Here is a 15,123-nt window from a genome sequence, read left to right as displayed (position 1 = left end):
ATATATATATATATATATATATATATATATATATATATATATATATATATATATATATATATATATATATATACGCAATCATAACACATATATATCCTTCTGTTTTTATATATCTATCAATATATGTTGTTGAATATATTTTACATAAGTACTGTAACAGTTGGTTATCAATATGAGTAAAGATGATTTTATTGCTACATTTTAATATAATTTAATTTTGGATGTAACGCGTCTTCTGATTGGCTGACGTTATTTTGTTATCAGATCATAGAAATAATTTAGTCATGTAACCGTGACGTCATCAACGTCTTTTTATGGTTTTCTACGGTTTAAAATGGAATTTAGAATTAAATTATAAGAAATGACTGTAATATTTTTTCTGTCTATTTGAAATAACATAAGAAATGTGGTGCACACTGTTAAATAACCCACTACGCTCGTTATTCAGTGTGCACCAAATTTGTTATGTTATTTCTTCATAGACAGAAAAAAATATTACAGTCATTCCTTAAGTGTGTTTGTTTAAGTATTTTCACCAAACATATTTAGAAAGTGATAATCCATATAAGCAATTCTAGATAAAAGTATGACATGTCAACTGAGTTGGAAACCCCATGACGCAAAAACATAGAAAAATAACTCTTCTTACGAAAAAAATCCAGAAAAATAATAGTAAATTAATGTCTGTAAACGTTCTGAATAAAACAAAATTATGTGTGAATTTTAGTACATTTTAAAGAAAATATATGCAAGGGAGGTAATACTTCATCAGTTTATTCTCCAATGAAAATTACCATGAACGATTTTACTTGCGTTCTGCTGTTGTGCTTCTAAGCGTCTAAGAATCTAAGAATTAACTAAATTGTTCATTTACTGTACATCCTTAAAAGAACCTGTATTGTTGGTTCAGAAAAATATAAACGATATCTCTTTCAAGATTAATTAACTTCTATTTAATCAACAATACAACAGACCTGGTGAGTTATTATGAAACTACCTTCTGTTTGCAGCAGTGTTTATTGTATTAACAGAACATTATTTGAAATAAGGCAGCAGTAAAAAAGAGTTTTATATCTAGACTAATATCTGTTAACCGTCATGAAAATCACTTAATTATTACTCTGTTGATGTTGTGCTAGTCGCTGACATAATCAAGTGGACGTTTCCAAGATCAAACCGAAATACAACGTATCATTGAATGCAAACGCTTGAAGTGAGAAACACGATACTAGTGGAGCACTAATTTGTTATCATATTGGAACACACGTATTTAGTATTGGTGTGTTCGTGTCGTTCGGGTTGCTTTTTCTAAAAAAAAACAATTATGTGGTTTTTTGTCGACTGTTTAAGTATTTTCACCAAACATATTTAGAAAGTGAATTTTCTATCCCAAATTCATGTATTTGGTTTTGATGTTATATTTGTTATTCTCGTGGGATTTTGTCTGATGCTTGGTCCGTTTCTGTGTGTGTTAGTTACATTGTAGTGTTGTGTCGTTGTTCTTCTCTTATATTTATGCGTTTCCGTCAGTTTAAGTTTGTTACCCCGATTTTGTTTTTTGTCCATGGATTTATGAGTTTGAACAGCGGTATACTACTGTTGCCTTTATTTATTAGTATCACACAGAGTAGTTCTATTTTTCCGCGATTAATTGATTGCACTCCTTTAATCCTCTCTAAGCCCTGTTTGATTTGCAAGAAAATTAAAAACAAAGCTCTTACCAGACATTTGTGAAGGCTGCTGTCGATATTGTTTTCCAATGCACTATCCAAGATTTTTAATAGAACCTACAATAAAAATATGTCACAAAATTATTCAAATCTAGAAAAAATATGAATCCCGCCTTAGTCTAGTATGCACTTCCCAAACTGGGAGTCTGTAATTTAGAGACTGTTTATCATATTTGGTTTTATTAATTAGTTTTCTCGTTTGAATTATTTTATATTTTTCATGTCGGGGCATTGAATAGTTTGGTATGCTGTATGATGTCCGTTTACTCTTAAAAGGTCGTACGATTACTGTCATATTTTTTGAAAACTTATTGGACGTTTTTTCATTCTGTCAATAGATCTACGGAGTTAAAAAGTTAAAAAAAGACAATTTAAGGAGACCATGTGATCTTCAACCTGGCAAACGTCGCAGTCTTATAATTGCTGTTACCCATAATTTATGTTGATTAAAGAAAAAAATCATTTTTAAAACGTTGTTTTTTGTTTGCAGCGAGAATCTTTAAAAAAAAAAAAAAAAAAAAGCTTTATAAACGTATTCTGCATTTAATAAACTTAATATTATATTATGGTCGGTGTTTAGGTGTAAAGTTAACATTATCGGGAACACAGATTTGAAATCCATGATGTTGTCATGGCTGCATCGTCTTCATTAATGTATGGTTATTAAACGTTATAGTAACAAACAGTTCCTAAATGTGTGTTAAAACATCTACCGAAGCATTAAGATTATCATCGTTTGTTAATGTTAGCCTACATAAATGGAATAAAAATCATCTAAATAGAGAGAGCTGAATAAAGGTATGTGGGAACAAATATTATACATGTACCTTTGATATGAAACTGTCACCGCAAAAGCCAATTTTCAAAGGATATAATTTGATCGACTGGTTCGTTTTTAAATGTAAGTGTACACTTGATAATATCTACAGTCTGACATTACGTACGTTTAAAGAAGAAATTTACCTACAACTTACCTTCAAAAAGACTGTGTAGTCGATCACATTAAGACAGTTTGTACAAATTCCTACAACAGCCTTTGTCATATTATCCATTCCATCCGCACTACACTGAACATTGATTTGCTGTGAAAACTATATTAAAATGAAAATTTAAACAAACGGAAAATTTCATGCCATAACATAACTTAGGTGAAAAGAATACTTTAAAAATTTAAAGCGTTTCTATCACCTTTGTAGAAGAGGAACGAAAGATACCAGAGGGACAGTCAAACTCATGAATAAAAAATATACTGACAATGCCATGGCTAAAAATAAAAAAAGACAAACAGACAATCAAAAGAAAATATGACACAACATAGAAAACTAAAGAATAAGCAAAACGAACCTCGCCAAAAACTAGGGGTGATCTCAGGTGCTCCGGAAGGGTAAGCAGGTCCTGCTCCACATGTGTAGATTTACTTCCATCAGCAACACTCAAAGCAAAATTTTGTATCGAAGGATGTTAGTATTGATAAACTTAAAAAACTATTTTTACAAAATATAATCCAACAGTTAGCATCAGCAGGAACTTGATGAAATAGCTAATCTATTCTAAGGTTAACATTGCTTGAGAATGGTCCAACATTAGTTGTGTCTGTTTTTATATTCATAGATGGATATTGAGCTAAAAACATTTTTTTTGCTCATTATACCCTTTTGTTAACACAAGTATTCTTTATCTTTTGATATATATTAAACAAAAAAGCCAAACAAAATCAATTATACTAGGAAACGAAGCAGTACTAACACATTGATCTCAATCTTCAATTCTGGGGGAAGGAAATTTCGATATCAATTAATAATTGATAAATAAAAAAAACAAAGAAGGTGCACAATGATATTTTGAGCAAATTACATAAAATTCTGATTTCATGTTTAGACAGAGACAGAAATATAGATAAGAACTGTGGAGTGTACATGGTTTGCTGGAGAAAAACATCCCAAATATATTCTAAATATTCATTATTGTTTTATATGGTTACGATTTGTCACCAAATTTTAATAAATTGTAACAAATGGTATAGGAAGATTTGTGGATCCAATCTTGCTTTCCAAAATGAGCAATAGCCATTTATTGGAGAGAAAAAAAAACAAAATATAATTCGGACGAAAACAGGAGGTAAGCAAGTTTATTATCATAATTATGGGTAAATATACAGCTTAAGTTTAATCAAAACATTTTTAAGGGGTATATAAAATCCCGCTCAGAATATTTTTTATCTCTGTAAGGGACAATCCTCTTTTACGGAAAACAGGATTGGAAATCCAGCTCTGAAATATCGTATCAACTCAAATATATCATTATCCAGGCGCAGCTGAAATATTTCTACGTAGGAATGGAAATTTCAAAACAATTGTTAAATGAAAAACGAATAAATCCATAAACAGAACTATTATAAAAAAATTTAAGAAGCAAAACGGCACTAAAGATTTAATAACACAAAAGAGTAGGTCCAGTTAGACACCTTTTTGGCACCAAAATATAGCAGTTTTACAAAATTGTTAACATGTTAACGTTAAGTTATATATTGGAAAGTAGAATGCCTCTGCTACATAAGTATGGGCTGTTTTTGCCAATACAATGCACATATATCGGGTACTAGCATCGTTTAGTCATGCTTAATTACTGAAATTTTCACAATTTTAGCATTTTGGTTAAATTTTAGACGGTTTCCGTCTTAAATGAAAGACGCCGCATTTGTGGTCATTCTTGATATTGCAATGTAAGTTGTATTTGATGATAATACATAACATATATAAAGGTTAAGGATGAACACGGATGCAGCCACTTTATTTTTTGACAAAATCATCTGACATTTTTCGGCATATTTGATAGATTTTTCATATTTAAGCTTGAATTGTAGCGTTTTTAATGACTAAATCAGTTAAAAACTTACACATCAACAAATTGAATCAACTGAAATAGACTCTTAGGTGTTTGAAAAGTATCCCAATCTTTCGTCAGAAGAACCTGATATTTCATGCCAAAATCGGCCCTTACCGGACCCACTCCTTTAGTAATAACAACCCAATATTCCACCAAACAGAACGTTACTGTGAATATCTCAAATTTTGATGGGATTAGTTGACGACAAAACTGAAAAATTACATATATGTGTCAATTTAAACTAACATAATTTGTTTATACCACTAGTAAACCAAAATTATCTGACAGTCATTTTGATATTAGTAGCTCTTAAAACCGTAAACAATATATTATATTATTATTAATAGTAATTTTCAGTTTTTAGTCTATTTGCAGACTTATCCATTAGCGGTAAATTCAGTATTGTTCAGACAATTCACTTGCAATATTTAAATCTTTTCCATCCATGTCTAGACTGTTCGTTAGTTTTTTTTTAGCCTGTTCACATCAACATTACGTTGAATTGCCTGCAAACCTTCTAAATTGTATCAAATTAACTGCAAGCGGATTTTCAGAACAGTACTGAAATTATTGCAGTTGCAAAATTTACTAAAAGACAAAACATGACTGAATGATTAATTGGTCAGACCTTTCCAGATGATGTATCAAATTGACCGTAAAAGACTAAATTAATTTACGAGAAACAGTGTGATATTCAAACCTGCAATGCATCTTTTTCAAGATGATATTGCCTTTCCTGTGGAGAATATGCTGTCATGTTGTTATTTATATTCTGTGTTGTAAGCCCGGTTATTGCATCGTTGGTAGACATCTTGGAAGAAGGTGTAAACAATTCAGTGGTGGTGTTTCCATCTAACGTCGACGATACTGTCACCGTTACTTTTTCGTCTATCGTTGTTATTGCATCTGTTGTTGGTGATGTATCTGTTGGTGTTGATGCGTCTGTTGTTATATACGTAGTTCTACGGCCAGACACTATTCAAATGAAAGCATTAAATATAAAATTGGACGAAAAAAACGGTTTTTGGTACACGAGTTAACTAATCAATATTCCTAGTTGGAGGAAAATCGTTGTTGTCCTGTATTGAATATTTAAAATTAATATTTTAAGGGGCATAATTTACGAGATAAAAAAAGTTATTCATTCTTTGATATTGGCTATGAACTAGCTGTCAGTATCCTACAATTACTCTTATATATGAACATGGTGTTGTTTTTGTTGTGGGGAGGTGTAAATACACTATCACGTCCGGACAGCGACAGTTTCTTAGACACCTTGAATTACACCATGTACTTTAAAATGATATTTGTTTTTGTATTCTATAATGTTGATAGATTTCGATTATTTTCTAATAAAAGTTCTGAATAAGCTCAATCTTTTTTTTTTTGCGACTCGATAAACAGAAATGAACTGTCGAAAAGTGTTGTTATAAACTCAATGTTTTCAAAATCACGGAAAAGTACATGTCACTTAATAAAATCGCATTTACATATTTTGAGAATTAGACATAGCGTTGGCCGAAGGTTTTCTTTAGCAAAGTACTCATTGACATATTTTTTTTTCAATTATGAGAAGGAAAAAGATCTTTTCGAAAGGTGATAAGATATGAATGATGAACAGTCCAAACTTTAACTAAAGACCTTCTGAAAAACTAGATATATATATTGTACAAACATTGAACATATTCTTTATGCATATTGATTTTATTTAAGCTACCGTACATATAATTCATCTTATTCATTAATAGTTACATATAAATATATATTCGTGATATCTCATATTAAAATGAACTCACCAAGTTGACAAATAAATCCAATTTGTTCATCACATGATCGCTGAGTCATTACCGATTTCTGTTGATTATCATCTGGTTGCAAAGCTATACACTGTTTTGAGGTTGAACTAAAAATTAGAACCGATAGATCAGAACAACACAATATACTGAATTGCTTTCCTTTTAAGGGGCAATTTTTGTTTCGTGTGATACATGTATTTTTCTTTCGTAAAATTTAAAACAAAACAAAAATACTTAAAATATCGGTTGAATCAAGCACAAGATATTCAGACTGACAAAATCAAACGCTTGACTATAGCAACTTACGGAACGCAACAACTAGAAAACTACTGCAATACTACTGAATGGTATCAGGCTTTGTTCAGATACATTATAAGAGAAGGTTGTTATCACAAATAAGTTGAATCAAGCGCGTTAACAAATATATGGGTAAGTGTCAAACATTTGCCACTTGACCCTAAACAGACGACAATATCTAAATCGAAGCTTAATTGAACAATTCAATAATTTATGAGACCAAACGGTAAAAGTTTATTAACCAATGCCAGATGTCATTCAAAATAAAAAAAAACAAAAGAAGACCTTGATTAACTAAGACGTTCGAGCATGGGTGATTTTTTCATCGCGTGTATCCTCATATTTGTAGTCATTGCTCTGAATGTCAGTATGACAAAAAAGAATGATATAGCATGATGAACAATGAAAACACTATTCAAAACGGAAAAAAAGTAGAGACGTTAAAATCATAGATCACAGCACGGATTGTAACAATGAACAAAACCCCTAATGTATTGTTAGCTATAAAACAAGAACAAATTATAAAAGGTTTTAAACGAGGAAAAAAAACGTATGCTTTATGTTCTAACCTTTAATGAAAATCTGATATGATAGATAAAAATTATATCCATGCTTTTTATACTGTATTATCTATTAGAACTTACTTAGAAAAGTAGATATTATTAATGATGCTAAAAACTCATAATTCGAATACAGGATACTTATCCTAAATTCTAAGGTGTATTAATATTGTTGAGTTTGCTTTTGTAACTAAACAAGTCTTTAATAGGCATTACTACTCACGTAAATGTGTGTTGACTTGATATAACTGTGGATGCTGCTGTTCCATTGACCCAGGTAAATAACTTATTTGAATCGTTGTAGTAAAGTCCAATCCACAAAGTAATGTCCAAGCTGTAATATAATTATCTAACACAATTGCCTTCTCATAAAACTCTAAGTCAAACAAACTAAACTTTTATAAAATAAATAAGCATAATTAAAGATGTAAGTATGAATGAAATCAATTTTGTAATGTGGCAGTAATTAACGTGAAAGGGATGGGAGAACACTAACATGTGGTTTGGAAGTCATTTATGTGTTATTTTGTAAAGCTTATACCCATAACATATTAAACATAAAGTATGGATAGTCGCCTATTCTCTTTTGTCAAAGATAAACATGTTAACAATCGATGATCGTGTGAATCATATCAGTTAAAGATGTGTGATTAATTAACTAACTGAGGTTTGATTGACGTCCAGTCCTTAATGTATCCAAGGAGAGCGCTTACGAGGGATCTCTTTCCCTAGTAGCCAATAATTAAGTGTTGGCATGTTCCACTTGATAAATTATATCTAGAATATGAACTTGTACTCAAACAAAGCTTGCAACTACTATCGTCTGAGCTACATTTTCTCTACTGATTTTAGACGATTATGTTGTTGATTCGTTTAAGTTTTAATGCTCTCTTAGTTTCATTTTTTTCAGCAGGTGGTACAGATTTGGTCTTTTGATAGGAATTACCTGAACTTTGGAATGCTACTATTGATGGTCCTTACGACACTATTTTCAAGTAGCAATTACAAACGGACAAATCATTTCTGTAAATGATTATCCAAGATGGAACAATTAAACTCACTTCGATATCTAGTCATTAATCATAGCTTACTGACATGTTAACATAGCATACTTATAATGTACCTGACGCTGATATTTTTTAAAATCTGTAGTTCAGTATTGCTATCCCATAAAACCAGATCTGCGTTGTCGTTTTCACAATATTCTCGGGCTTTGTGCCAAGTTGTATTTGACTGTTGTGCCTTGATACAATGATAGCTTGGTGTTAACACCCATTCATCTGCAATATCACATTCTACAAAAAAATGTGAATTGATCATGAGCTGTTTAAAGTTCCATGGTACCTAATATTTTTATTTTATTTTCATGACTTGCCCATCTCCTTCTATTAAATATTCGTTGAGTTTTGTTAGTTGTTAGATGCGTATTTAATTGTACACACAATTGTACATTGTACGTACACAAAATTATGTTATTTGACTTAAACTGATGGTTTTGTCAACTTGAATAATAAAACGGGGATAAAAGTTAAAATAATTTATTTTCGCAGTTGATAGCGATAAGGTTTGTTTCTGAAAGAGAGGCGAAATATACAACAGGGACATTTACCCTTTAGTGTCGAACATAAACTGAGAACGTCATGGCTAAAAAAAAATCCAACAGACAAACTGTAGGACACAAAACGCAACATCGAAAACTAAAGACTGCGCACCACGGACAAATCAAAAACAAAGGGTGATTTCAGGTTATCCGTAGGATAAGTAGACCCTACGCCACATGCGTTGCTCATCTTAGTATAAATCCGGTTATACGTCTATTTTGGTAGATCACACTCGGGGAAAATTGAAAAGAATTGTAGTTAGACATTTTGAGCATATCCGCTATCATCTGTGAACCAGATGTTCAATAACGGTCAACCAACTCGTCGTTGTGTCCGTAAAATTAACGAAGGAATTATTTAAACGTCACCACTCGAACCTCTTTGTTTGATAGATCTTTTATGCGCATCAACCCTCTAACAAGGAAATAATGGTAGGAAATACAAGCCCTGAAATATCGTATTAACTTGCAAATATGTTCTCAGCCATACACAGGCGCTGCTGGAAAGTGGTTTGCATAGAAATCGAAATTTCATAATGGGAGGTTTAAGTCATATCTTTTGTCGCAAACCTTTATTGTCAAATTATTGATGTGCCAAGATATGAGGCAGATTTAAATGTAGCTCGAATAGAAGCGTTCAATGTCACAAAATGTTGATTTATTTAGTTCCTAAGAAGAAAGTTGACTGTTCCTGTAATCTGTCATCTGTGATTATAATGTACTTTGTATTGATGGTCGTGTAGCGCAGTTACTGCGTCTGAGTTTGTTTAATAAAGTTGAAAAGTTGTATGAAGTCAACCTTATATGGGTAAATAAACAAGTTGACCAGAAGAAGGGTAGATTACGTTCTAATGGGAATGCCGATTAAACATATGTATGAACAGTTTATTTAAAAAAAATATTTGAAGGTTTTGAAATATTGCATATTTTCCAATTTTTGATTTGTCTGTTCATTTTTTCAAAACCGGATGGGTTTTCAGAACAAACATGCATTTGCAGTCGATCACGCACCTGCAAGTTGCAATTTATAACACATCCGTACCTTTGTGGTAGAAGCACATACCTGTGGGCACAGCCTGACACACAACTGGACGATTGTTGCTGCAGTTTGTTTCATACCAAAATCTTCTATCCATCATCACACATTGGCCATCGTCTGGTTTAAAAACATATATATTTGCAAATGCTATCTTGTGTTGATGAAGACTATTATCATATATTAAATTGACAAGAAATGGCTAAAGGAGTAGGTCCGGTAAGGACCGATTTTGGCCTCAAATTTCAGGTTCATCTGACGAAAGATTTTGACCACTTTTTAAAGACTTAAGTGTCTATTTTATTTGAATTAATTAGTTTATGTGAAAGATTTTAACAGATTTAGTCATTAAAAACGATCCGATTCAAGCTCAACTATGAAAAATCTACCTAATATGCCGAAAATTGTCACTTTTCAGATGGTTTTTGGTAAAAACGAAAGTGTCCGCATCCGTGTTCATCCTCAACCTTTATATATGTTATATATTATCATAAAATACAACTTACATTTCAATATTAAGGATGAACACGAATGCGGCCACTTTCGTTTTACACGAAAACCGTCTAAAATTTAACTAAAATGCTAGAATTATGAGGATTTCAGTAATTTAGCATGATTTAATGGTGCTAGCACCGGATATATGTCCATTGTATTGTCAAAAACAGCCCATATTTATGTAGCAGAAGCATTCTACTGTCCAATAAATAACTAAAGGTTTACATTTTAACAATTTTGTAAAACTGTTATATTTTGGGGCAAAAAAGGGGTCTTACTGAACCTACTCCTTTCCAATGAGACAATGATGCACCAAGAGTAAAAATGAAGATGCATTAAGAAATTATAAACCACAGTACGGACTCTAACAATTATAAAACTATATAATTTGACTAAAAAAGGCACGAAGAATAATGTAAACGAGAAAAACTAACGGTCAAATTAACGAAAATAAATAAAACAGTAGAAAAAACAGTTTTTCATTAGTTTGATAAGGTTGAGCTTTTGATTTTGCCATTTGTTGAGGAACTTTATGTTTTGAGTTATCCTTGAAATCGGTATGCATGTTATTCTACTTTTTTTAATAAATGAATCAACAACAACCACTGTAGTACAGTCTCCTGACTTGGGAAATGAACATAAACTATTATTTGGTGGGGTTCAGCATGTTTGTGAGCGATTAAACATCCATCTGCCTACCTCTATGTCCAATTTTTGTATTAACAAACTTTTATCAAAAAGTAAAAAAATAGACTAGAAGGGAGAGAGAATAAAATATGCGAACAAAATAATTAACTTCAAATAAAATTTCAAAACCTCGGAAATACAAATATAGATTTTGCTGTAGAATGCATTTGTATGTTTTGGATGCCTCCTAATTTTATAAACCGCATCTTAATCATGTTATATGTAAACAAAACAAATGAATGCATTCTTATGATTTTCGGAGCTGTAAACATTTATCCTTCAAGTGGGAGGCTTAGTTAGCTATAATACCAAGTTTAACCTAGTATTGTATATGAAAAACATTTGTACAACGCATTTAAATTATAACTTCCATGGTTGATAATGTTGACTTAGAAATTTTTTAGGACTTTCTATTTTTGAATTTACCTCGGATTATCTTTTTAATACATTTTCTTATTTCCAAAAAGCAATATATGACATCCCTAACATGTACATGTGGCTTTTGTACCTTGTGTTTGGTCTTTGAAACTGTTATATTGGTTACTCTGACCGTCTGTCCAGGTCCAACCAGTTTTCTGAAATTTATAATCTAAAAGCTGTTTAAGATGACGTACAACATCAGTAGGCTGTAACAATACAGAATTTCTTAAATCATATTTTCTAAATACTTTTTATAAATATTCTTCCCATCCAAATACCGAAGACATTGATGTGCCAGTCTCTGTAAATAATAACGCATGCAATGTTCTCGAATCATAGTTATGATACACATATCTATTTTAAAACGATGTTGCCTTACATTTGCTTTCAAACCGATCCACACGTCATCATTCATATTAGAAAATAAACTCTTCTGAACCTCCGTTTGCTGAGGTATATCTTCAAACTGTACAAGATGTCCTTCAATGGTAATACAATGGACCCTTGCATCCTCCCAAGACATATGAGTATGTTCTACTATGTAGCAAAGATCAGAAAGCCAAGTCCATCCTTGATAGCATGCTCCAAGATTTCTAGATGATGCTAAAATGATTAATTCATTACCATTATAAGAAATGTATTTCGTTCAGAAAGGAAAAACACTCACACATCTTGATATTTCATACAATAGTTAAAAAGATACAAGTTCAGGAATACGACATAATATCGCATTTAACAATACTCGCAATCACAAAACGCAAGCTTAAAGCTCTACGACTTAATCGATACACTCCTGTTCATACAGGTGTGAGAGGTGTAATTAGCAATAAAACCAGGTTCAATCCACCATTTTCTACATAAGAAAATGCCTATACCAAGTCAGGAATATGACAGTTGTAATTCATTCGTTTGATCTGTTTGAGCTTTTGACGTTACCATTTGATAAGAACTTTTATCTAGAGAAATTGACTATGAGGGTCGTATGAAAACAAAACATTACGAAATAAGAGATGATTTTAGCTTCACAATTATGATTCTTTATTTCTAAACTAAGAGTTCTAAATTTTACGGACGCCATCACGAGTTGGTTGACTGTTATGGAATATATGTTGCACGGATGATATCGAATAAGTTTCTTATGTCGTAACTACAATCCCGTTCCCTTTTCGCGAATGTAACCAACCAAATTAGACTAATTATCGGTTTTGTAATACCATGAGCAACACGACGGGTGCCACGTGTGGAGCAGGCTCTACTTACCCTTCCGGAGCAGCTGATATCTGTGACATTTTTACATATCTTGTCTGTTTGTTTTGTACACACATCATTGTCAATATAAAGGAATTTGATGCGACAAGTGAGAGGTTTAGGTATCTTTAAAACCAGGTTTAATCCAACATTTTCTAAATAAGAAAATACCTGTACCAAGTCAGGAATATGACAATTGTTATCCATTCATGTGATGTGTTTGAGCTTTTGATTTTGCGATTTGATTAGGAACGTTCCGTTTCAAATTTTCCTCGGAGTTCAGTATTTTTTTTATTTTACTTTTTTCATATAGCAAACAGTAAGCCTAAAGACATTATAGGATTTAACTTGAGTTCATGTGCAAAAACACAAAGAATATTATAAGATATTTTGTTTGAAACACAAAACACCAAAATAAAACTTAATAAAATTAAACAACATAACATAACAAGAAACCAAGGAAAATAACACATAGTCATATTAAAAGTCCCTTTCAAAAAACAGTTGGAAGGCAACATTTTGGTAGGTGACCATCTTGTTTGACGTGAGTTGTTTTTGTTTGGTTTTTTACTATTTTGACGTTGTGTTAACTTGTAATTATTTGTAAAGTAATATTAGAATTTTTTGAAATACTAAGGCTTTTCTACCTCAGGCATAGATTACCTTAGCTGTATTTTGAAACACTTTTAGGAATTTTGGATCTCTATGCTCTTCAACTTCGTACTTTATTTGGCTTTTTCAACTTTTTTGGATTCGAGCGTCACTGGTGAGTCTTTTGTAGACGAAACGCGCGTCTGGCGTATATATATAAAATTTAGTCCTGGTATCTATGATGAGTTTATTTACCCAATTACTATTGAAAGATATGGGTCTACAAGTTATTTGTTTAACTTTGTTCTCTGAACAACTATTGGAGTTGCAATTCCCTCAGTTTTCTGTATGTTTGATACCTTGATTTCCCTCTTCGTTATCAATTTACAAAATTTACACATCGCCTTATCTTAATAAATATGTTTAACGTTGTATCAATAAAGTATTTCCAGAATCTTTAATATAATACATTTCAATCAAATATATAATCCTACCTCACTGTTCTTATCTAGTTAATTGATAACTTGTCATTTACTTAATGTTTAATATGAAATATTTCAACGTCAAATAAAACAGCAGAATATGAAGAATTTCTTTGTAACAACTGCAATATGTTATTATATTATACTGATAGCAGGTTTATTAAACGTATACATGCTTTAGTGTGGCGTATACATTTTATTGGTTTTAATGAAAACTTTTATATGTTATTTTAGATTCTTTTCTAGTCAATGCTTGAACAGCTAGGAGTATGTGCATTTTGTTTTACGTCGGTATTTTCATCACGTAGTTTAATTATTAATTGGTTCAATTATCTATACTATTGAGAAGACCACATTTTGTGTGTCGCTTCTCTTCCTTTTTGATTCAATCATAGTTTGTATACCACCCGATATTGTGGAGTACCTATATCACTTTGATCCATATCTAATTGTAACACATACCTGTACATATCAGACTGTAAGCAATAAACAGTGTTACCTGTAAATAAACAATAGGCATTGCTCTATGGAATAATGCAACTATGGGATATGTTTAAATAGGAGCATATAGTGCTGCTGTAAATCAGGTATAAAACAGTATGCAGCAAAAACATTTCAAGCTTCTACTCCCATGATGTTTTGTTTAGAACAGAAGTGTTGTATTTATTCCCTTATCAAATGTATTTGCATCTTTGGCATAAAGCATTCCAGCAGGGATTGCATATGGACTATTTGTATAACCCGCCAGTTGTAACAATTATTCATTATAGTATGCTGCACTATCATTATTTTCCTGATTGATGGTAGCCGCTTACAATGAAAACTTTTAATTTTGCCTTTTGATTTTGGACTTTCCTTTTTTAATTTTCCTCGGAGTTCAGTATTTTTGTGTTTTTACTTTTTAAGCGTTCTTATCGGTAAAAAGTGATATAACAAAAATACCGAAACGAATTTCGAGGAAAACTCTAAACGGAAAATTCCTTACCAAATGGTTTAATCAAGAGCTCAAACACATCATTTGTGGGTAAAAACTATCATATTTCTGACTTGGTATAGACATGTCCTTATGTAAAAAATGGTGGATAATTTGAAGTTATTCGTTCAAATGTTTGATGGATGTCATCAAAATTTGAATGACCCTCACGAAAAGGTTGACCGTTAAGCCTCGGTCACACCTTACCCGATAGATCGAACGGACGCCTAAAGCCTCGGTCATACCTTACCGGATAGCTCGAATGGACGCCTAACGGATAACTTTTATTTAATCCGTTCATGTCCGTTAGACGTCCGTTCTT

At 31.8% G+C, this 15,123-nt stretch overlaps 1 protein-coding gene across 1 annotated transcript in view; it reads right to left on the bottom strand.

Moving 5' to 3' along the window:
* Positions 1 to 12,094, bottom strand: part of LOC139520937 (latrophilin-like protein 1) — a 35,123-nt gene extending 23,029 nt beyond the window's left edge. The window contains exons 1-9 of the mRNA XM_071314038.1: positions 11,887 to 12,094; positions 11,596 to 11,662; positions 9,933 to 10,025; positions 8,393 to 8,564; positions 7,493 to 7,603; positions 6,413 to 6,519; positions 5,317 to 5,591; positions 2,705 to 2,821; positions 1,722 to 1,787 (exon numbers count right to left, since the gene is read on the bottom strand). Coding sequence (XP_071170139.1) covers positions 1,722 to 1,787; positions 2,705 to 2,821; positions 5,317 to 5,591; positions 6,413 to 6,519; positions 7,493 to 7,603; positions 8,393 to 8,564; positions 9,933 to 10,025; positions 11,596 to 11,662; positions 11,887 to 12,030 — 1,152 coding nt within the window. The 5' untranslated portion in view covers positions 12,031 to 12,094. The remainder of the gene's footprint in view (positions 1 to 1,721; positions 1,788 to 2,704; positions 2,822 to 5,316; positions 5,592 to 6,412; positions 6,520 to 7,492; positions 7,604 to 8,392; positions 8,565 to 9,932; positions 10,026 to 11,595; positions 11,663 to 11,886) is intronic.
* Positions 12,095 to 15,123: the final 3,029 nt, after the last annotated feature.

The sequence above is a fragment of the Mytilus edulis genome, chromosome 4 (genome assembly GCF_963676685.1).
Source record: "Mytilus edulis chromosome 4, xbMytEdul2.2, whole genome shotgun sequence".
Classification (NCBI taxonomy): Eukaryota; Metazoa; Mollusca; class Bivalvia; order Mytilida; family Mytilidae; genus Mytilus; species Mytilus edulis.
The sequence above is the reverse complement of the archived record's forward strand: the minus strand, read 5'-3'. Positions and strand labels throughout refer to the sequence as shown.